We start from the raw sequence: 24,547 nt of genomic DNA, 5'->3' as shown, positions 1-24,547 counted from the left end.
GCTTTGGACACCAGCTTCTACAAATTTGACATTTCTAACATGTAATACAGTATCCTGCAAATTACCTCAATCAGCAATGTACTACTGCTTATGGCATCAATTGTCAAATATCCTTCCATAATGTCATAAATCACTAAGTTATTCTACATTAACATGTTTTAAGGCTTTAAAGAACTTTTTTAATTATCTCAGTTAAGACATCACAGGCAAGAGCAAGATGTTTAATGTGAGGCACACTGGAATAAGAGAACAATGAGTAGCCAGTACATGCACATGAGCAAGACATGTCAACTATTACCACACTTCCTCTAAGTGGCCTTAGCGTATGAAGCTTAACTTTACCAGAACAATTGATTATATTACACGTTTCTCAACAACTTTTACTCTTTAATAAGGCAAATGTGGAATTTTATATCCTTACTTGGTACTCATTTGTCTTAATATTCCTCATACGAGTCACAACATCCATTGGCTTTAACAGCCGCATTGAAAATACAACGGGGGTATGGCACAGCCCATGGGTAATGAAGGTCTGTCTCACACTATATGCTACTCATATATATTACATCTGTTGCATTTATATAATGTATCCAAAACTGCTATATGCAAAGAAGAACTGCATCATGAAAAAGTATATTTATCTATACAGTGACTGCTTGTCCATTATCACCCTTGGGCTTCCTTACCACATTCACTACTGGAAATAATATATATATATATATTTGGAATCATAATATGCCGAGTCTTGACATGCACATCACCTTATTATAATTGTAGTGAATTACCTTGTATTGCATTTAAATTCATGTTAAAATTCTGCACATTACCATCTTTGAGTAAAAATTCCAAAATCTATCAAACTGGAAAACCAAGCTACTTTAACTATTAGGAAAGGTTGCGTATTAAGGCCTTCTCAGAACGAACACTACCCACTTGTTGGAAAAAAATAGGAAAATAACAATTTGGACATATTTCATTTTCATGAAATTCTGTATTACAAATTTCTTCACCAACAGTATAACATCACACAAATGACAATGATATGATTCATGAGCAATGAGGACAATTATTTATGCTTTCTAAAATATGTATCGATGAACAAGACTAACTGGCATCCCTTGAACACAGTTAACTTTTCCAGGAGCTTCACACAATGCACTGGATGCAATACCTTGCATTAACAAGGACAAATACAAGCACCAAATTCAAATATACCAGAAAAACAAAACAAAACAATTTTGCAATCAAAAACTAAATTCTAAAATTACTGGTATTGTTATTGTCTTATGTAAGCCGAATTTTGTGTGGACTTTATTACTTGGGAGCCGTGTCTATAGCAGTGGTTACCTGGGAGCTGTGTCTATAGCAGTGGTCACCTGGGAGCCCTGGCTATAGCACTGGTCACCTGGGAGCCCTGGCTATAGCACTGGTCACCTGGGAGCCCTGGCTATAGCACTGGTCACCTGGGAGCCCTGGCCATAGCTCTGGTCACCTGGGAGACCTGGCTATAGCACTGGTCACCTGGGAGCCCTGGCTATAGCACTGGTCACCTGGGAGCCCTGGCCATAGCTCTGGTCACCTGGGAGCCCTGGCTATAGCACTGGTCACCTGGGAGCCCTGGCTATAGCTCTGGTCACCTGGGAGCTCTGGTCACCTGGGAGCCCTGGCTATAGCTCTGGTCACCTGGGAGCTCTGGACACCTGGGAGCCCTGGCTATAGCACTGGTCACCTGGGAGCCCTGGCTATAGCACTGGTCACCTGGGAGCCCTGGCCATAGCTCTGGTCACCTGGGAGACCTGGCTATAGCACTGGTCACCTGGGAGCCCTGGCTATAGCACTGGTCACCTGGGAGCCCTGGCCATAGCTCTGGTCACCTGGGAGCCCTGGCTATAGCACTGGTCACCTGGGAGCCCTGGCTATAGCTCTGGTCACCTGGGAGCTCTGGTCACCTGGGAGCCCTGGCTATAGCTCTGGTCACCTGGGAGCTCTGGTCACCTGGGAGCCCTGGGTATAGCACTGGTCACCTGGGAGCCCTGGCTATAGCACTGGTCACCTGGGAGCCCTGGCTATAGCACTGGTCACCTGGGAGCCCTGGCTATAGCACTGGTCACCTGGGAGCCCTGGCTATAGCACTCGTCACCTGGGAGCCCTGGCTATAGCACTGGTCACCTGGGAGCCCTGGCTATAGCACTGGTCACCTGGGAGCCCTGGCTATAGCACTGGTCACCTGGGAGACCTGGCTATAGCACTGGTCACCTGGGAGACCTGGCTATAGAAGTTTGCTTCTGTGCCTTAAAACACAATGGCTGGATATTTCATAAAAAAAGCCATACAAATACTTGAGAGATGCAACAATATGTATCTATACCCTATACACCACATGCTACATACCAGCTTTTTCTTTTAATAAGTTACATTTAAAATTAACTTTCCCATTGAAATGGTTGACCAGTTCTTAACTGGCTTAAGGAAGACTTTGCAAAGGATGTTGAATAAAAAATGTGGGTACTTTATGGCTCAATATAGTACCTTTTATAGTAGTAACTCCAATGGCTGAAATTTGTATTTTTTTAAACTATACTTTTTTAAACAGTTATGTCCATGTCTTGGCAGAAAATAGACAATCAAAACAGTTACTGTACTATGGAAACTAGGCATTCTGGTCAACATGATATTTTTAAATGCTGATTCTTGCTCCCAAGTTAATCACTGACATGAATTCATTGGTACAAAATACCAGCACTGAATGTAATAAAACGCCATTTTTCTGGGTGAGACCCGGAGGCTTCCCAGAGCTATCCAGGCTGACATGGATATATTAGACTTTGGCATCAGTCAATGTGAATGGAGTTCTAGGCCTACAGGGGACCACGAGCCAGAACATGGCCCTCCTCAGAGAGGCACAAGGAGCAATGGCCTCTAGAAATGCACATGTGGTTATGGAACATTCTATGTCTGCCATCAACTGGGTCAGGCACCCAGAAAGGTTTGCGCCTCAAAACAAACCCCGATTCTGGTTGAAACTGCTACTGAAAGTCAAACACGTGGACTGAACTCCCCAAATGAAAATGAGCAAACGAGCATAACATCACCACATTGCTTGTCTGCTCAACCCCTACCCTCCCCAGGAGGGGGAAGGGGAAACCCCAGACACTTGCACCGGCGATCCACCCTGCAGTTCTTCAGCTGGATGTCAAAACACAAAAAACCACCGACTGGAGGGGGAAGTTGCTGGGGGAGCCTCCGGGTCTCATCCGGAAAATGCCGTTTCATTACATTCAACGCTGGTTTTCTAGGGAGAGCCCTTTCAGCTTCCCAGAGCTACATCACTAAAGATAAGGAAAAGAGGGATGCACCTGGGAGGCGTTCGCCACACACAACTCAAATCGAAGGCTAGACAACCAACGGCACCGAAGGACACAGCAAACGGCCCAGGAAACCCGAACCCAGGAACAGGGAAGAAGGGAAACCTGGGCAACCCAAAGCGCGTCTCCGAACACAGAAGCCAAGGCGCTCAAATAATGGCGGAGAGCCGCAACCAGACACAACACATTAAGCACCCTCGACCTAACAAACCAAGCATCAACAACTCAAAGACCCCACTTGAAAATAGCAGACTCATACCACCCCAGAAAAGAGGGAGGCGGCTGCCACTGAACAAACCTACCGCCAGGACCAAACAAGCAGAAACCCCCTGCGCCAGAGGAGAGCATGATGCTCCCCGATCAAACCCCCAGAGGCCATTGCAAACAGGAAAAAGCCGTAGAGAAATAAACCTGAATCGAAGGGCCACTATAAACCGAGGAGGAGAAGAGAGAAGGAGAGCACCTGATCCAAAGATGAGGATGGCTTAGGCGGCACATGAGCAGGCAGGAGGTGAAACAACGCACGAGACAGCTTGCGAAATGTTGCCGAAGGAACATCAATCCCAACCGCAAGCTGCAGTAGCTCCGCCAGCGCCACACAATAAGAGGTGACAGTATTTGGCATGAGATGACCGTCCTGAAGCAACCATGAGAGAAAGGACAACACCACTGCATCTGAATCCGAAGGAAACCTACGAAGGGACAAGAAAAACCAGAAAACTTCATACTGACTTCGAGACAAAGCACGCAGGTGAGACACCACCAAAGAAGCCACCTGATCACCATACAAGTGGTGATAGACTCGGGTCAAAAAGACCGGACACGCAGACTCGAGAAGATAGAACCAGCCATGTAGAGGACCGGGCCAATCCCCCCAAAAGAGGCCCCTGGGTTCGGACAACAAGCACGGTCTCGGCCACTAAGGGCCGAGAGGACAACTCAGCCGTGGTCTTTCAGCAGACCAGTCACCTGAAGCGACCAGCCCCAATGAGCCAAGGACTGCATTGAACCCCCGCGGTCCAGGCAATGAACCACCAGGGAGCAGTCCAAATGGCGCCTGATCGTTGCTCTGCAGGCGACCCGAACCCCCCAGAGCGACATCCACACTGCCATGAAATACCACACTCTGCCGCGAGCCTGATGGAAGGATGGACCCCACCGCCCCTGGCCAGCCCGGTGAGCACTGGTCACAAAGCCTCAGCCAAGAGATAACGTGTCCGTGAACACATCGAGTGAGTGCTAGGGTAGGCGCCAAGGAACTGAAACCCGAATAGGTACCCGGCGACACAGCATTCGACGCAAGGCCCCCGGAGGCTGAACCCAGCAAATGCAAGAGAGGCAGAAGGGAACCCCCGAAGGAACCAGAACAGCTGACAAGCCAAACCTGAACAAGCGGGTAGACCAACACAGCAAAAGTTCAGGCACTCTGCACAACCTTCGAGTATCCTCAGGGTGACCCGGGAGCCCCCTAAAACAAGAGAAGGTGGGATCACAGTTGAAGCAGAGAAACCGAAGGGAGAGACAAGGAAGCAGTCCAAGAGTTCCACACAAAACCCAGCCAAGATCGAACCTGAGAGGGAACCAGATGGGACTTCCGCCAGTTCACCAGGAACCCAAACCCGGCGAGCTGGGAAAGAACCAAACCCCTGGCGAGTAGACTGGCTGGGAACCCAAACCAACCAGTTGTCAAGGTAGGCCAGGACCCAAAAACATAACAGATGCATACAGGCCACCACGACCCGGGTAAAGAGTGTGAACTCGCGAGGTGCCAGGTTCAAACTGAATGGGAGGCAATGAAAGCGGTAACCTATATGCCCCACAACAAAACCAATCCAGTCCCTGAACCCCGGATGAATTGGGACGTGCCAAGATACGTCCCAGAGGTCCAGGGACACCAATCAAGCACCTAGTTCCAAAAGAACCAGATCTGGAAGAGGAGTCATCCGAGAAGAGTTCAGATGGGACAAGTCCAGAATGAACCACAGGTCCGCACAGTCCCGTTTCGGGACAGAACAGGCAGGAATCCCACCGGAGGAACGGGGACGTTTCAACCACGCCCAAACGTACCCACTCTAAGATGACTCAACAGAGTGCAGAAGAGGCCTGCTCTGCCAGCCCCGAACCCCATGAAGAAGGAGGAGGAGGAGGAGGAGGAGGAGCCACCAATGGAACCGCAGGCTGTCGGAAATGATCCGAAAAGCCCACAAAATGTGACACCAGGCGTGAGCGAACAGAGCGAGCCTCCCCCCCCCCCCCCATGCCCCGTCAACAGGGTGAACCGCGTGAGGGCCGACGTCCCTTGCGAGAACCCGACTGACGCGCAGAGCGATCACCGCACCGACCAAAGATGGGTCCAAAGGTGGCACTGGCCCCGAACTGGCACCGTAAGCCTACCATGACGAGAGGAACCCCGAGCCCTGGCACAACCCTTCCAGGAAGAAGCCCCCCCGCCAACCTGCCCCCTAAAAAACCAACAAGTCCAACATTGAACGGCATTAGAAGAAGATGCCTGCAGGTACTGCAAACAGCAAGGGACAAAAAGGAGACGAAAACCTAAGAGCCAGGGATAAGGCAGATTCCAAGGAAGAAGTAAGTACCACCTGCCGAGACGAGAGACGCAAACAGCTGCAACAGAGCAGATGACGCATGCACCCGCCGAGACCAAGACACCAGACCCAGGAATGGCCCCAAGCGCCTCCACATCCTCCTCAAGCCAATCCGAGGACAGCTCCAGGAGGGAAAAGAACCGAAAGACTAAAGCCCACAGGCCACGAGTGCGCAAGTCCTCAGCAACCTGTGCAGCCGAAAGGGAGGGAACCTGCACAGGAAGCTTCACCACGCCAAAATCTCGAGGAAAGGCAGGGGCGAACAAACATGCATGGAAGGGCTCAAACTCGCTCCCCAGGTAAACCTCGATCACCGTCAGCGCCTCACGCCACTCAAGCATGTGAGAACAACAGAATATTTGCCAAGCCTCCAACGAAAACACAGGGCAGTCCGCTAGCCAGGATGACTCCGGAACCTCATAACGAACCCCGTAGGGAGACGAAGACCCAAACCTGAATGAAGACAGATCCATTAAAGAGGCGTAATTTGGGTCGTGCAGGAGGTAAGCCGCAATGGCTTCCCACACCTCATGAGGTGGGATGCAGGAAGCCGAAAACCTTTAGAAGGACGGAACTGATGGACTCGAAGGGATACGAAACCAAACCTGGGGAGGGGCAGACACCAAACCCAACTCGTACGTGGAGGAAAGAAAACCCCACTCCTTGTAACAGCAAGCCCCACTCCGAGGGTAGTACAACCCAAGCGGGGTCCAACGGGGCCCAAGGCCCCAAAGTCAACCCCTCCCCAGCCCCGGGAACCTCCACATCAGGACTCCGAGGCCGAGTTGTCCTACAAAGCCCCAGCCTCAAAAGAAAAAACTAGAGCAACCAGAAAGGCGGGAAGGAAAGGGGCCCACTGGTCAGACCCAGATGCCACGGCAGAAGGAATCGAATCTAATGCCTATGTCGCCATCCTGGAAGGGGCATCCCCCGAAACTGCCCAAGTCTCGAAACTACCTAAACCCTGTTCCAACCCCAAAGCCCTCATATGTTTTGGAGCCAGAAGCAGGGAAGGGGGGACCCAAGGTGCACGCAGCCCGAGTATTTATGAAATTACCCCTGACTTGCCTACCACCAGAGAACTGCTCAACACCCCAAGGCACAGAGCTGGAGAACAGAATTCAAGAGCCAGAGTCACACAACCTTTCCCTATCACATCAGCCAAAGAACTGCAGGGTGGGTTGCAAAGACAAGCGGTGTGGCGACGTGGTGACGTCATGCTCGTTTGCTCCTTTTCACTTGGGGAGTTCTGTGTACTCGTTTGACTTTCAGTAGTAGTTTCAACCAGAATAAGGGTGTGTTTTGGGGTGCAAACCTTTCCGGGTGCCTGACTCGGTCGACGGCAGACATAGAATGCTTCATAACCACATGTGCATTTCTATAGGCGATTGCTCCTCGTGCATCCCTGAGGGGAGCCAGGTTCTGGCTCATGGTCCCCGGTAGGCCTAGAACTCCATTCACATTGACTGATGCCAAAGTCTAATATATCCATATCAGCCTGGATAGCTCTGGGGAGCCGAAGGGGCTCCCCCCAAGAAAAAGTTTAAAACTATAGTTTTAATCAATAGCAATAACAAAGCGGGCAATCAAGAAATACAGAAACCAACCCAATTGAACAATTTTATTTGAAAGGCTAATGTTGAGGCATTATACTTGAGAGCACAATGACTTCGTGCACAGTTCTTCACACACACACACACACACACGACCTTTCCATGTAACATGACACCTGCTCTGCTCTAAGAGATTACAACACATTTTTGTATGCTGGTAATAATCATGGTAAATATGGCTATAGTATATAATACAAATGTAAGTGCTAAGTTAACTTTATTGCACTATATGAAAATAATAAAATCTAATCAAAACTCTTATAAGGAAGGACAAGACTTCCTTTAAACATCACAGAATATGTCGCAGTTTACACAAAAATTTCCTGTCACCAAATTTCCTCTTCAAAAAAATAATAATAATAAAAAAAGGAACTACAGTATGCTACAAAAAATATGAAATTTAATTTTTGATCATAACAAATCACATGAAGACTGTTGCTTAGCCACCTGGCTGACACCTTGGACTTTGCTGACAAAATGCAGGAGATGGTGCTGGTGACCATGTGTTGGGGAAGCACACACAACCTTGTCAGTCAGAGATTGTTAACTGAGCAAACCCTATTAATGCCTTATCATCTGGCACTTCATTAGCTTCACAATCCGAATTCTGGAAACAAAAACAAAAAAGTTTAGCAAGGTACTTTTTTTTTTATAGAATTGTAATTCAGATATCAGTTAGAATGAACTAACATTGCTTGGGCATTGAATATGATAGCAAAAGAACACTCAACTTACCTCCTAAGGAACACTAACCTCCTCGAGAATGTCAACGTCCTAACCTAGTCCTAAGTGATGCTCCATTTTCACTTTGTTGTATAGATATTGTGCCCATAGTACATATGAATGAGTGGATAATAGGGGGTGGCTGAGCATGGTTACAGAGCAAGACGTGGCCATAGTATACATGTATGGGTGGATAATAGGGGTGGTTGAGCATGGTTACACAGCAAGATGTAGCCATAGTATACATGTATGGGTGGGTAATAGGGGGTGGTTGAGCATGGTTACACAGCAAGATGTGACCATTGAGGGCTCTCTGACTTGCTTTTGGGTTTGGATGAATCTTTTGAATACTTTGGCGTCCTGGTGACGCTCTCAGTGTCATAAAAACAATACACGCGAGTGGGGAATGATGCCCTCGGTGTCATGCATTAATTTTTGCTTATTCTTATTATTAAGTATAAACATTATGAGTGAAAGAGTTTAATATTGGGTTGTGTGCTCACCGGCAATGACCGGCCTACCTTCCGGTACAAGGTGGGAAGCCTGCCGGGCATACCAAAGTGTTAGCCTGTCCAGACCCTTTTTTAACCTCTGGCTGGTCCCAATCATATGGAGGCTACTTGGTCCTTGGACTGGATCCTTTCCTTTTTGACTTTCCCTTATTTTCTTGTGCCCTAAATGTATGAGGATTCTTTCTTTGAAAGCAGATTTTTAGTTGGCACTGGGTGTTAGTAGTTGTTTGTAAACTTCATGTTCTTCGCTACAGAATGGGTTTAGCTCCTTTCATCCTGAGAATTACTCTCTCCCTCTCCAGCCTTCTTTGTCCTTTTTGGCCAAGAATAAGTCCTCTGATTTTTGTAGGTGGTTAGTCATGCCCTTGATCCTATTGTCACAGTGCAGCATCATCTACATGTTACTTATTCCTCCCAAGATATTCCTGTATTTGTCAATCCTACTTCCTTAGAGCCTTGTTCTAAGGCCAAGCTCTTTCAGGTTACCAGGTCAAGCTCTTTCAGGTTACCAGGTCAAGCTCTTTCAGGTTACCAGGTGGTACGATTCAGAGAACCTGTGGCATAAATGATATGCTATATATGTGTTGCCATTACTGCCATCATTGTTAACATGTTTATGCCTAATATTCAGGCTCAGAAATTCTGTCATTTGAATGATATTAGCTCCTCATTACATTCTCAATATTCCTCATTCTTGCCAGGCATATGCTGCCTTATCGGTCACCAATTTCATGCTTCCAGGAAAGCTGGGATTCCAGCATTTTCACACCATGGGACAGCCCTCCAATACTGTTCTATTACTTGGTTTCTTTCAACCCAAAGATGGATTCCTTCCTGAGCTGCAGGTGGGAGCATGCCACAGGGAAGAATTCAGAGCCAACCCACATATCAAGGATCGACTGTAATGATATGTACTTTTCTGGGTGGCCTCAGTATCCCTACTTGCCCTTTTTTCTATTAAGACTGGAAGTGTTTGCTAGTTCCAGACAGTGTGTCCAGCGATGCCATGTTTCACTGCGAATTTTGAATTCTCAATCGGCAGCTTATATGTGGACTCAAGGTGATATGTGATATGTTTGCAAAAGGTTTTGAATTTTTGTCCCATTTGTTTCACTGCGAATTTTGAATTCTCGATCGGAAGCTAATGTGTGGACTCAAGGTGATATGTGATATGTTTGCAAAAGGTTTTGAATTTTTGTCCCATTTAGATTGTTCTTCGAATGCCATCCACGTGGGACTCGTGAGTACATTTGGGGCCTTGTGATTATTCCTTTGCCCTGAATGATGCCGTTCTGCTAATGTCTGCAAGATTTCTACCCCTTTTTTAATTTCCTCTTATGTTTTTTGAGATTTTCTTTCTAAAAAGCAGCCCTCTGCCCAGGCACGGTTGGAATTATGATAGGAGAGCTACTGTGTGGACCACTCCCATCAATCGACCTTCCAATATAATGAAGTGCTTTTCTCTGGTGACCTCAGCACTTGCCTTCTTCCCTTCTTTGTTGTAGGAATTTTGGGATTCTGTACTAGCAGCTTATGAGTGACGTGCAATGGTGGGCGGGACTACAGGTGATCGTGACACCTTCTGTTTGGAGGTTAAGTGCATCATGGTTACGGTTGTAACTATATGGCAACAATTGCTTTGTTTATATCAATTTATTAACTTTCTTCAATTAGTTATTTGTTTTGTTATGCCTATACATTTTGGTGGAGTTTTTCCTGGTTTTAGGTTGTATGCTTCTTCTCTTTCTCTGCATCAAAGTCGTGCATCAAGCTCTTGCAGCTGCATGCAAGAGCAATTTTACAATTGTTACACCAAGTGTTTTGGCTGAAGGCCATTCCAGCATGAAGGATGCAATCATTGTTTTACCAGTTTGAGTGTTCAGGTGGCTATTGTGAGGGTAGACCCTCATCATTAAGTCCCGGTGAGAGTGTGGTAGTGGGTAACATCTAGGTGCGTTATCTCCGGGTTTAATCCACGATGCCTGGGTCATCTTTGCAGTCACCATAAGTCTCATTTGGACTTTGTCTCCGACCCCTCTCGCATCCTACTACTCTGCAATGTCATTCATGGTATGCTGGACAATGAGGTGATTGCTGTGACCCATTGTCCTTGGGTTTTGTTCCTCTTATATATATACAATGTGTGTGCGGTTTAAGGGTTAACAAACTAAAAAACCAGCGTTGAATGTAATGAAACGCCATTTTCTGGGTGAGTCCCGGAGGCTCCCCAGAGCTATCCATGGCTGATATGGATACCCTAACTATTTTGCATCGAACTCCACCCACGATGTGGGTGGAGTTCTAAGCCTACCGGGGACCACAAGCCAGAACCTGGCCCCCTCAGAGAGGCACGGGGAGCAATGGCCCATAGAAATGCACATGTGATTTGGAGCATTCTATATCTGCCATCAACCGGGACAGGCACCCAGAAAGGTAAGCGCCACAAAACAAACCCCTATTCTGGTTAAACAACAAAAATCGACAAACGAGTGGACAGAACTCTCCCAGGAAAACGAACTAACAAGCATGTCGTCACGCGAGCCGCGCCGCATGTCTGCACAGCTCCCCCCTCCCCAGGAGGGGGAAGGGGGAGCCCCAGACCCCCGCGCCGGTGATCCCCGCCCCAGTTCTGAGGCTGGATATCAAAACCGTGAAAAAAACCCGCCGACCGGAGGGCGGGAGGGTGCCGGGGAGCCTCCGGAACTCACCCAGAAAATGGCGTTTCATTACATTCAACGCTGGTTTTCTGGGGGGAGCCCCTACGGCTCCCCGGAGCTACCTCACCAAAGACTACCTAAAAAACAAGGGAACATACCCGGGAGGCGGTCGGAGAATCACTCCACAACACGAAGTCGAGACAACAACCCAAGGTATAGCATTCGCCAGAAAAAAGGGAGAACGGCCGCAGACGAAGAAAACCTATGATCACGACAATAGGAGCCAAAAACCACTGCGCCTGAGAAGAGCAAGAAGCTCTGCCACATGGCCCCCAGAGGCGAATGCCAACACAAAAAGAAAACCGAGGCAAAGCAAACCTGACCCCAAGGAGCCACAACCACCAAGGAGAAGAAAAACAGGAGAGCACCTTGTCCAAAGACCAGGATGGCATATGCAGTGCATAAGCAGGCCGGAGGTGTAACAACGCACGATACAACCTGCGAAATGGCGCAGAAGGAATATCGATACCGAAAGCTAGCAGCAGAAACCAAGGTGCCAGACCCAGGAACGGCCCCAAGCGCCTCTACATCCTCCGCAAGCCAATCATATGGCAGCCCCAGGAGGGAAAAGAAAACGCAGGACCAAAACGAAAATGAGAAAAGAAACGAAAATGCCACAAGTGTGCAAGTCCACCGCCACAAGTGCAGCTGACAGGGAAGGAACTCGCATAAGGAGCCGCCCCACACCAACATCCCGCAGAAGGGCAGGAGCGAAAAGACTCGTTAGGAGGAGCAAAATCACTCCCAGGAAAACTAGTAGCGCCGAGACAGTGTGAAGAGAAGAGATATTCACAAAAGAACAAAAAGGCCAACACCCAGAAGCTGCCGGGAAGAGGACCCACAAGTCCTAGAAAGGACCGGAGGGAAGCTCAACCGAATGACGACAGACGCACCAGAAAACGGGAAGGAGCAAAACCGTCCCAAACCATTGAGAACAAAAAGAAGCAAACACAAAGGACGAAGGCCCCAAAACCCCGTCGCACCCGAGACCAAAAGTCATGCAGAAACCCCAAGAAGAGGGGGACATGACGGAAGAAGGCCCGTCCCGGAAAAAGGGGCGAAGATCGTAGAAAAGCACCCACCGACAGGACGGAAACAACGGGTACAACGGACAAGGAAACCAAGCCCAGGGAGGGGCCGACGCCCACAAAGCACGTGTGGAGAGGGGGAATGGAAAACCCCACACCACAAAACTGCAAGTCCCCCAGAGGGTTAGAAACACCCCGGCGGGGACCAACGGGGCCTGAGGCCTCTCACGTGAGCCCCACCCCAGCCCCGGGAACCCACCCTGCAGGCCCCGGGGCCGAGCTGTCCCCTCAAAGCCCCAGCGTCAAGAAAACCCCGGGGCAGCCGTGAAAAACACGAAGGGAGCCCACTAGGCTCTGGAACTTGAACCGAAACCGGAGGATAGGCGAGGGGCGAGACGAAGACCCCAAGCTCATCCCCAGCCAGCAAGCACAATGAGGCGAGGACAAGACAGTGAAACCAAGGAACATGGAAAAACCAGGCCCGGCACGGCAAGACCGGCAAGGAAGGAGAGCCCCAGAGGGAGCACGGAAGGGCCGAACATAACGCCACAACCAACCCCGACACGCAGCTGCAGTACCAAAACCGCAGCAAAACGTCACCACACTCCCCGAGGAAGCAACAGAGAAGATAGATAAATCGTACACGAGTGGCGCACAAGGGGACATAGGCGGAAACCGAGCACCCAACTGAGCCACAGGGACTGTAGAAGAAACGTGTGCAGTGTAACAGGCAATCAAAGGAACACATTAGGCAGCCCAACATGGGCTGACCCCATACACAGCCCCAAGAGCAGAGATGAGAGTGCCCAAGAAGCACAGAATCCGCCCGACAGGCAAACGACAGGGGAGAGGCGGAAACAAAGAGCCAGAACCCAACCTGCAAACACAAGGAGGCGAACACAAAACCTTCGACACAGGAAAACTTACTACCAAACAGGCACCCCCACCGTTGCACTGCGGAACAAGGTGGAGGCGGGGCCCCGAACTCAAGCAAGGTTAGACAAGCATATGAGAGGGGCAGGAGTAGTACAGGCAGGAACCGCCTCGGAAGGGACAAGAGGCCACCTGCAGACACCCGTGAACCGAGGAAGGAATCAGGTGGAGAGAACAAGAGCTGCCCAGTATGGGCTAATAGCCCTGCAGTAGGCACCTCGGGTGATACGGTCCACGTTCTCAAGTACGTATGTACACCCATTCCTACTCCCAAAAACAAAAACAGCGTCAGGACGAAGGAGACGCCAAAACCGCACCAACTCACCTGCAGAACATAGGCCCTGAAGGGCCATGACGCAAGCGTTCGAGTCCGTATCCGCCGGAGGCGGCCAGTGCGCCCATGCTGGAGAGGAGAGGAGCAGCGAAGGAGGCTCCCCACCCTAGAACGCAGGGAAAACCTCATGAATTCCACACAGCGGCACCCCAGAACACCCCCAAAGCAACGGGGCACGGATGGGAATAAGAAAAGAGCGAGAGGCGAAGCCCCCCGAGAGAATTGGAGCAGAACACATGTGCACACCGCCCGGAACCAAAACAAACTCCCACGGCGCATGCGCAGGACGTGAAAGAAAGTAGCCCAACCAGGCGAGAAGTAGCCCAACCAGGCGAGAAGTAGCCCAACAAGGCGAGAAGTAGCCCAACAAGGCGAGAAGTAGCCCAACCGGCTACAAAGAGCCCAAACGGTCACAAAGGAGCCCAACCTGTCCAGAACAGAAGGAACCAGTATGGAGGCAAACTCCGGGAAGCCGCAAAGGCCAACCGCACCGCAGGCGAAGAGATGCGGTTAGCTGAAAACCTCCTGAAGACAGAACCGAAGAAACCACAGGGACACGGAACCGAACCCGGGGAGGAGCAGAACCCAAGCCCAAATCGTACGCAGAGGGGGGAAAGAAAACCCCACTCCTCGTAACAGTAAGCCCCGCTCAGAAGGACGGAAATCCAGGCGGGGCGCAATGGAGCCCAAGGCCCCCAAGGCCGCTCCTCCCCAACCCCAGGAGCCTCTGCACCAGGCCCCAGGGCCGAGTCGACCTCCAAAGCCCCGGCCTCACAAGAAAAAGCCGGGGCAGCCGAGAGAGCTGAAAGAAAAGGGGGCCCACTGGTCAAAACCCCGGAGCATCGGCCGGAGGAACAGACTCGAATGCCTCCGCAGCTACCCCAGACGGGGCAACCCCTGAAACTGCCCAAGTCTCAGAACCTCTAACCCCGCCCCGACCCAGAAGCCTGCAGATGCGTAGGGGCCGGAAGCAGGAGGGGGAAAAACAAGGGGGGGCGTGGAAGGAACCAAGGCCGAAGTGACCAAAACCACCCAAGTCTGGGTCCCTACACAAGCGGAGCAGCATCGGGGCGTCCGGGGAAGCGACAAACCAGAGCTCGTTGCAACATCCTACCCTGCAACGCGCGAGCTGCCTGCACCCACGGGAATTCATCAGCAGACTGGGTGAATGGAGTCACGAACAAGCAACAAAGCTCGCAGGACTCAAGGGTCGAATGTGTCACCGACCCAACAGGCAGCATGACGGAGGCAAAAACAAGGAGAGTCACCCTGAGACAAAGGGACAGAGCAACCCTCAACTCGCACAAAGCGAGAGGGGACACAAGGGTCTCCACTATCGGACCCAAGAGCCCCCGGGGGGTTTCCCAGGGCCCCTAGACTGGGTCTGCTAAGGGTTATCACAGGCAGGGTACTGCTAACCGGCGCCCCACGGGACGTGTCCACTCGCGAGGGCAAAGCAGGGGGTGCCACCACACAAACGAACCTAATATAAGAGGGGGGGGGGGGGAGGAAACACAAGGAAGACCCCCCTACCAGGCAAAAATAAAAGAAAAAACCACACAAGTGGACAATGTACCCAGAGGGAACAGAGCCGGCCGCTGTCATAGGTGAAAACTAGCTACGCAGTACCCTGCGCCTCACCAGTGCCATAACTACCACTTACCCCAAGGTAAACAAGGGAGTGAAACCCCCAAACCCTCAGGGCGGCCAAACGCCAAGCAGCGAAAAGCCAACAGAGGTAGACCCAAGGTGACTTGTGGAAGGCAACCCCAAGCCCCAAGGGCAGTACTTACAGGGCACTCAGGGAAGGTGACCCTAAGCACATGCAGCCCGAGTACCTGAGAATACTACTCCCAGCTCACACGACCACCGTAAGAGCAGCACTGCAAACAAGTCACAGCACTGAAACAAGACTGGAGCTGGAGCCACACGACCGTGCATGATCCCATCAGCCGAGGAACTGGGGCGCGGATCGCCGGCGCAGGGGTCTGGGGCTCCCCCTTCCCCCTCCTGGGGAGGGGGGAGCTGCGCAGACATGCGGCGCGGCTCGCGTGACGTCATGCTTGTTAGTTCGTTTTCCTGGGGGAGTTCTGTCCACTCGTTTGTCGATTTTTGTTGTTTAACCAGAATAGGGGTTTTTGTGGCGCTTACCTTTCTGGGTGCCTGTCCGAGTCGATGGCAGATATACCTGGTTGATACCTGGTTGATGGGGTTCTGGGAGTTCTTCTACTCCCCAAGCCCGGCCCGAGGCCAGGCTTGACTTGTGAGAGTTTGGTCCACCAGGCTGTTGCTTGGAGCGGCCCGCAGGCCCACATACCCATCACAGCCCGGTTGGTCCGGCACTCCTTGGAGGAATAAATCTAGTTTCCTCTTGAAAATGTCCATGGTTGTTCCGGCAATATTTCTTATGCTTCCTGGGAGGACATTGAACAACCGCGGACCTCTGATGTATATACAGTGTTCTCTGATTGTGCCTATGGCACCTCTGCTCTTCACTGGTTCTATTTTACATTTTCTTCCATATCGTTCACTCCAGTACGTTGTTATTTTACTGTGTAGATTTGGTACTTGGCCCTCCAGTATCTTCCAGGTGTATATTATTTGATATCTCTCTCGTCTTCTTTCTAGTGAGTACATTTGGAGGGCTTTGAGACGATCCCAATAGATTAGGTGCTTTATTGCGTCTATGCACGCCGTATATGTTCTCTGTATTCCCTCTATTTCAGCAATCTCTCCTGCTCTGAAGGGGGAAGTGAGTACTGAGCAGTACTCAAGACGGGACAACACAAGTGACTTGAAGAGTACAACCATTGTGATGGGATCCCTGGATTTGAAAGTTCTCGTAATCCATCCTATCATTTTTCTGGCTGTCGCAATATTTGCTTGGTTATGCTCCTTAAACGTTAGGTCGTCAGACATTATTATTCCCAAATCCTTTACATGCTGTTTTCCTACTATGGGTACATTTGATTGTGTTTTGTACTCTGTATTATGTTTAAGGTCCTCATTTTTACTGTACCTGAGTGCCTGGAATTTATCACTGTTAAACATCATGTTATTTTCTGATGCCCAGTCGAAAACTTTATTAATATCAGCTTGAAGTTTTTCAATGTCCTCAGCCGAGGTAATTTTCATACTGATTTTTGTGTCATCTGCAAAGGATGATACGAAGCTGTGACTTGTATTTTTGTCTATATCTGATATGAGAATAAGGAAAAGCAGCGGTGCAAGGACTGTACCCTGAGGTACAGAGCTTTTCACTGCACTTGGACTAGATTTTATATGGTTGACCGTTACTCGCTGAGTCCTGTTTGACAGAAAACTGAGTATCCAGCGTCCTACTTTACCGATTATTCCCATTGACTTCATTTTGTGTGCTATCACACCATGGTCACATTTATCGAAAGCCTTTGCGAAGTCCGTGTATATCACCTCAGCATTCTGTTTTTCTTCTAATGCCTCAGTGACTTTGTCGTAGTGCTCAAGTAGCTGTGAGAGGCACGATCTTCCCGCTCGAAATCCATGTTGGCCTGGGTTGTGAAGGTCATTGGTCTCCATGAAATTGGTGACCTGACTCCTAATCACTCTCTCAAATACCTTTATGATGTGCGATGTTAGTGCAACTGGTCTATAATTTTTTGCCAATGCTTTGCTCCCTCCCTTGTGTAGAGGGGCTATATCTGCTACTTTAAGTGCATCTGGTATCTCCCCCGTGTCCAAGCTCTTCCTCCACACTATACTGAGTGCCTGTGCTACCGGCACTTTGCATTTCTTTATAAATATTGAATTCCATGAGTCTGGACCTGGGGCCGAGTGCATGGGCATGTTTTCAATTTCTTTTTCAAAATTTAGTGCGCTCGTGTTTATATCAGTTATATTTACAGGGGTTTGAATATCCCGCATAAAGAAATTGTCTGGATCTTCCACCTTCATGGAAGATCCATGAAGGTGGATCTTCCTATATCTTATAGGAAGCATTCTATATCTTATATAGAAGATAGAATGCTCCAAATCACATGTGCATTTCTATGGGCCATTGCTCCCCGTGCCTCTCTGAGGGGGCCAGGTTCTGGCTCGTGGTCCCCGGTAGGCCTAGAACTCCACCCACATCGACTGATGCAAAATAGTTAGGGTATCCATATCAGCCATGGATAGCTCCGGGGAGCCGTAGGGACTCCCCCCAGAAATGAAGTTTTGAGTGTACTTCATGTGGAAAGCTCCTTTTTTTAGCAAGACATGCTGTTGATCTCTTTAGTCCAGACATTCCCAATGTTTTAGAGAGAATCTTCTTGGCAAAATATGCAATGGGTAAAGTCCTGGTATTCCAATGACAAGTAGGTCACGACCTTACATTTGGTAGCAGCTGGAAAACAACAGCCAGGTGGATCAACTTGTGAACAGGAGTTTTTCCTTGGAAATCAGCTGCTGCACACCAATTTGAAAGATTTTGAGTACAAGTGTTCCTTAAAGTTCATTTCAAGCTGGATTTAGAATTCTTCAGTGTTTACCTTGCACCAGATGACCTAGCAGGGATGTGTAAAAGAGCCCCACTATAAAATGTTGACCTGCCCTGTGAAGACCACAACATTGCAACTATATTACTTGCATTAACAGCTTCGTTTGGCTAATAGTTTGACCAAAGTCCATAAAATAGTTGTGTGTATTCTGGACTATTTACTGTACATCATCTGGCTTAAGACAAACTTACCAATCTAAATGTGAGGTTCTGTCCCATCTCAGGATGTTGTGTAATCTTGTCTAAATTGGTAGCAATAACAATTAAATCTCTACCATCAACTAAACCAGCAGCTACTAATTCCGAAGCCACACCCTCGGATGTGTCTCGTCCAACGCTGAATTCAAAACGAATATCATTAAGTTCTCTTTTTTCGTTCCTGAAAGATAAGAAATGAGGGCAAACATTTAGTCTACACAGTTTACAAAAATGTATTACAACTTAACATTAAATTATATTAAAAACTAACAACGTATTACAGCATATTATTTAAACTGAGTAGCACTCTATTACAAGACTAATGATCACTCACAGCTGCATTAAACATTCTTTTACAATTTAAATTAAAACATATCACATTGGTCAGCATTTTAAATTTTTTAATATATTCAGAACAGAAAACATGTGATTTAATCAATAAGTAACCCCAGGTGTTTTAACACTAGCGATCTGGCTTTCTCTGTACGCTTCTGACCTTACCCCTCGGACACTTCCTGGATGTGAACGGCACGAAGCTACACACCCCGTGAACTCGTCAGATGAGATACCTGAAGCGACCATCCCCAAAGTACCACAAACTGAAGAAACCCCCGCCGAAACAATAAATCACTGGGTAACAGTCCGAATGGAACCAAATCACAGAGCCTGGAGGAATCTAAACTCTCCCCAGCACCTGTAACACCACCGCAAATTCCTGCAGAGTACATATTGTGCACCCGACGAAGGGCAGCGGTGGCAACGACCCTGGCCAGACTGGTAAGCGCTGGTCACAAAGCCCCAACTGATCGCTGAAGCATCTGTGAAAACGTCAAGAGAGGGCAGAGGAAAACACCAGAGAACCGAACCCTGAAAATCCGAAGAGGAAGCTGACTATGTTGTAGCCAGCGCAGGGCTCCCAGAAACTGTACCCAGCAATCACAAGCAATAAAAGGGTTGCCCCAAAGGAACGAACAGCCTCCAAAACCAAACCCTGCCCAACAAATAAACCAGAAGGGCAAAGTTCACACTCCAGCACAGCTAATCGAATAACCACCGTGTCAGCCATCTCCCCCTCATCACCAACAGATGGCAGGCCTGCAGCCAGTGCAAGGCTGAAGGAGGGAGGGAAAATAACCAAGAACCCCAAGTGAGACTCAACCAGGTCTGAACATGGGACAGAACCAACTGGGACTTCTGCCAGTTCACCAGGAACCCGAACTCAGCGAGCTGAGAAAGAACCAGATCCATGGCTGGCAGACAAGCGGACTATCTGGGTGCCCACACCAGCCAGTCGTCGAGGTATGCCAACAACTGAAGACCTAACAAATTAAGATGGGGCCACCACAACTCGAGTCAAGCTTGTAAAAGTGTGGGGTGCCAGATTCAACCCGAACGGGAAGATCAGCTTTAGCTGAATGTTTGGCTTCAACTGCGCTAAATCATGCCTTGAATCTGAAGTCCACAGACACTTCAGAGCTGGGAGGAGAGGAGAAGGGCAAAACCGGACCACTGGGAAAGGAAGAAGAGGTGTAAATGGAACCAAGGTCGAGGTGACCAACACCCAAATCTGGGTCTCTAAACACGAAGCGGGGCAGGGCTGCAAGAGTACAAACCTACCACCAATACCAAAAGATCAGAAACCTCTGCGCCGGAGGAGAGCCGGAAGCTCCCCGACCCGATCCACAGAGGCCACTGCCAACAAAGTATGGCCTTTGAGAAACAATCTTGAACCGAAGGAGCTACCACAAACTGAGGAGAGGAAGGATAAAAGGGCACCCTGATCAATAACCAGGACGGCTCAGGCGGCGCATGAGCAGGCCAGATGTGAAACACAACATGAGAAACGTACGGAACAGGGTGGATTTGACGTCCAACCCGAACGCAAGCCGGAGCGACTACGCCAGCGCCGCACAAAACGAGGAGACAGTAGGAAGCATCAATTAATTAAGTCCTGAAAAACCCAAGAAAGGACAAGATAACCCAATGTGCAAGAGAAGACAACCAACGAAGAGCAAGGAAATGCCGAATAGAAATGCCAGGAAAGTCATTCTTTCGCCGAGACGAAGCTCACAGGTGGGACACCATCAACTAAGCCACCTGATTACCATAGAGATGGTGATACACCCACGTTAGCAGAGCAGATGCGAAGAGCTGAGGAGAAGACTGAACCGGTACGTACAGGACCGGTCCAACCTGCCGAAAGAGGCAGAACCGCGGGAAACGCCCCGGCTTCGGACACCTATCAAACAGCATCTGAAAACAAAGCTGGGCTGGCCACCAAGAGACCACAAGGACTACTCTCTTTGGGAAAGACTCCAAACGAGCCAGAATCCAAAGCAACAGCTGGACCGGGAGAAGAGGAACAGGTAACTCCACCTCGACCAGTCCTGCTGAAGGCATCCACTGTGAACGCCTCGCAGGCGGGTAAGGGCGCCACATAGAATGGGAGACGCCGAGATCACACTGACGCGAAGATGTCCATGTCAAGGAGTCTGTACGTTCGGCAGAGCCAACGAAATGAGTTGATGACGACCGGCCAAACCGTGAACAGAGGAATGAACTGACAGGCCATCCGCAAGGACCTAAGAGAATCCCCGTGGTTCCAGCAATGAACCACCAAAAAACAGTTTGAATGGAGCTGGATGGGCGAGCCCCGAGTGACCTGAACCCTCCGAAGCGCGAACCAGACAGCCACGAACTCCCAAACTATGCTGTGAGCCTGACAGATGGACAGACCCCACCATCCCTGGACGGCCTGGTGAGCACTGGCCACAAAGCCCCAGCTGAGAGCTGACCCGTCTGTGAACACATCGAGAGAAGTCTCTGGGAGGCGTCAAGGCACGAAACCCCGAAAACCCCAAAGAGGAAGCCAGTGACACAGTACCAACACAAGATCCCCGGAGGACGAACCCAACGATTGTGAGAGAGGCGGAAGGGGAGTCCCCGAAGGAACCGAACAGATGCCGAAGCCAAACCCGACCCGACGGGCAGACCAGCACGGTGAAGTTCAGACTCCCGCACAACCACTCGAACAACCGTCAAGTGACCCGGGACCCCCCTCATAAACAGCCAAAGGCGGGACCATAGCCACAGCAACGTTTCTTGAGGGAAAGACACAGAAGTGGTCCGAGAGTCCTAAACAAGACCTAGCCAGGTCCGAACCCGGGACGGAACCAGATGGAGTGGTCTCCAGATCTCCAGGAATCCGAACCCGGCAATCTGGAAAGAACCACACCCCCTGGCGTGTGGGAAATTTTACCCACCATATCTATATTATTATCTAAGAAATGTATTATTTCTATATCATATCTAAATCATATCAAAATCATATCAGAACCATAGCAGAATCACTATAGATTCATTATACATCTTGATCCTAGATGACAATGCCACTAGGATCACGTACACCATAGGGCCCTATAAGTGCCTATGTGACTTTGTACATGATCTCTCAAGGATCCAGAAGCTTCTAGAAGGATTCTTAATTGAAAAACTTTTGGAACATGATTCGATATCCGGTAGGGATTATAAATCGAATCCTTAATAAGAATTGGTAGTACTATCAAGTACTACTTATCATCTTTAAATCCTATATCTAATTATATTATAATCACATCTTATCTCAATCATATGTCTAGACAGTAAAAATAATCAATCAATATTCATTGGAAGCTACCCCTCTCAAGGAAGAGGGAGGGGCATCTCGGGAACAAGGCGACCAACTGGGACGCCCCCGGCGAGAACGCGTTTGTTGACAAAACAGTGAACAAGTGACGGTACCTTAGCAAACATTACTTAGCTCAGGAAAGCCTTATCGAATTATCATTATCACCAGTGATTACTCTCTAGAACTGGGGGATTACCTGGACAATATCTACAAGGAAAATGCCTAGAACATTTATATCAAATAAGAGTGTATAGTGGAGCACACAGTGACACTGTCTCCACCTCCATCCTCATCTTTCTGCAACTGCAATTAAGGACAATCACGTAGCTACGCTACTAGATTTACATACAGCAAAGCTGTGATATAAAATATCGTGCCTAAACTCGCAACAAGAGAGTTATCTAGTCTGGCACACTGTCAGACAGGCACCCCGGCAGTCAGAGAAGTATATTGATGTTATTTAGTATATTAATTGGTCAATTGTATGCTTGTATAACTTTAATATCTAATAAGTCTGTCTGTCGGTTATAAAGTAAGGCAACGTCTCATATTTCAGTAAGTTTATTAATATTGTAGTGCAGCAGTTGAATCTTCTCTAAGCACAAAACCTCATGATCCTTTAAACCTTTAAACGATTCTTCGCGGCAAGGGATCGTATTCCAGGGACCATAGGATTAAGGACTTGCCCGAAACGCTACGCGTACTAGTGGCTGTACAAGAATGTAACAACTCTTGTATATATCTCAAAAAAAAAAAATGAGTGTCCCTTGTGTGGTAAAAGATTCAGTCACGGTAAATAAAACCTCATGAGTGTCCATTGTGTGGGAAAAGAATCAATCAGGCTGACTGAATCTCATCACATAAATTGAATATATCTGCATATATACTTGAATATATAAATTAAGTTAACAATTGTTTGCTTAGTTATCATATAAGTTCATTTAATTGAATATTATTTCTAGTACTTAGTTAATGGTACTTAAACTACATTTAAAGTCATTTATCATACTTCTACAATTTAAATTGTTGTTTATAGTATTAGAATATATTGGCTGTTGATAGTTATGGTGCTAGGCTAGACTATGTACATGTTTAAATCTCTGATTTAAATAGAACCAGTCTTCATAGAACTGAATTTATTAAATCTTATCCTTGTATAAAATACAAGCTGATATGAGATAACTGTCGGCAGGTGGACTGTGGATCTTCAATCAACCTATCAACTAATTCACCCCACCTGCCCGTTATAGCCCACAATCTATCATTAGGAAAAGAGGAGTTAGGATTTACAACCCTAGCTAGAGACTTTAGTTGAATTAAATTGCAGACAGTAATTTTTAACACTTTAATGCGCGCGGTCCCCGTGAAAAAAACACTGCGCATTGTGCGCGCGGCGTTTTGGGCTCTTGAGCGTAAACACCAAACAGTGTGTAATCTTTTCACTCTCCTGACACCAATGCTCGAGCTACGTATTTCATTTTGGTATCACTGTGTTTGCAATAAAATTCTCTACAAGATCATATGTATAAAATGTAACCAAAGCATTAGCTATTCCCCCACGAAATAAATAAAAACGTAGATCACTCGCCGTACGCCCAAACAGCAACAAAATGTTCATACTCTTTTGTTTGTTGTCAGCTCCACATTAGTCCTACAGCGTTAAATTTTATATCACTGAACTCGCAATAAAATTCTCTACACAGACATATGCATATAAATGTAGAATCATGATCGCGGCCCACACAAGAGTGTGTGAAGTGGGCGATTACCCTCGTTGTGTCACCAACTCAAGTCTCTCCACTAAGTTACAATACAATGCCGTTTTCTCAAATAGGCCATGTGCCTTTTAGAGAAAACGGAAATTTAATGGCAAACATTTTCGTACTAACCCCAAGTCGATCGAATAAGAATTGGATTTTATGTTGCTTTTTTACATCGCACTGCTATTTACGACGCGGGCAGAACCCGCATAAGCAAACCCGCCGTGTATGTACGACGCGGTCCCTTTAAAGTGTTTTAATTTAGTTCAGTACAAGTCCCTGGTAGTTCTCCTCTCATATCAATCCTGGCAGGTTTTTCCCACATGGCGAGCAGACAAGCAGACCGACTGGGAGCCCACACCAGCCAGTCGTCGAGGTAGGCCAGAAATCGAATCCCGAGCAGATGCAGACAAATCACCAAGATTCGACAAGCAGACCGACTGGGAACCACACCAGCCAGTCGTCGAGGTAGGCCAGAAACCGAATCCTGAGCAGATGCAGACAAGTCACCAAGATCCAGTAAAGATGCGTAAATACACTAAGTACCAATTACAAACTGGGGAAGGCAACGAAAG

General features: G+C 48.3%; 1 protein-coding gene across 7 annotated transcripts in view; it reads right to left on the bottom strand.

Annotated features, from left to right (window-relative positions):
* Window positions 1-7,574: 7,574 nt before the first annotated feature.
* LOC138349446 (serine/threonine-protein kinase OSR1-like) overlaps window positions 7,575-24,547 on the bottom strand; it is a 580,194-nt gene continuing 563,221 nt past the window's right edge. For 4 of the 7 annotated variants that reach the window (XM_069302669.1, XM_069302667.1, XM_069302670.1 and 1 more), the window contains 2 exons: window positions 18,540-18,726; window positions 7,989-8,191 (listed from right to left, as the gene is read on the bottom strand). In XM_069302669.1, coding sequence (XP_069158770.1) covers window positions 8,114-8,191; window positions 18,540-18,726 — 265 coding nt within the window. In that variant the 3' untranslated portion in view covers window positions 7,989-8,113. Of the gene's footprint in view, window positions 8,192-18,539; window positions 18,727-24,547 lie in introns of all 7 variants that reach the window. The other 3 variants (XM_069302665.1, XM_069302668.1, XM_069302664.1) reach the window with 1 other exon arrangement.

This window comes from Procambarus clarkii, chromosome 48 (genome assembly GCF_040958095.1).
Source record: "Procambarus clarkii isolate CNS0578487 chromosome 48, FALCON_Pclarkii_2.0, whole genome shotgun sequence".
NCBI lineage: Eukaryota > Metazoa > Arthropoda > Malacostraca > Decapoda > Cambaridae > Procambarus > Procambarus clarkii.
The sequence above is the reverse complement of the archived record's forward strand: the minus strand, read 5'-3'. Positions and strand labels throughout refer to the sequence as shown.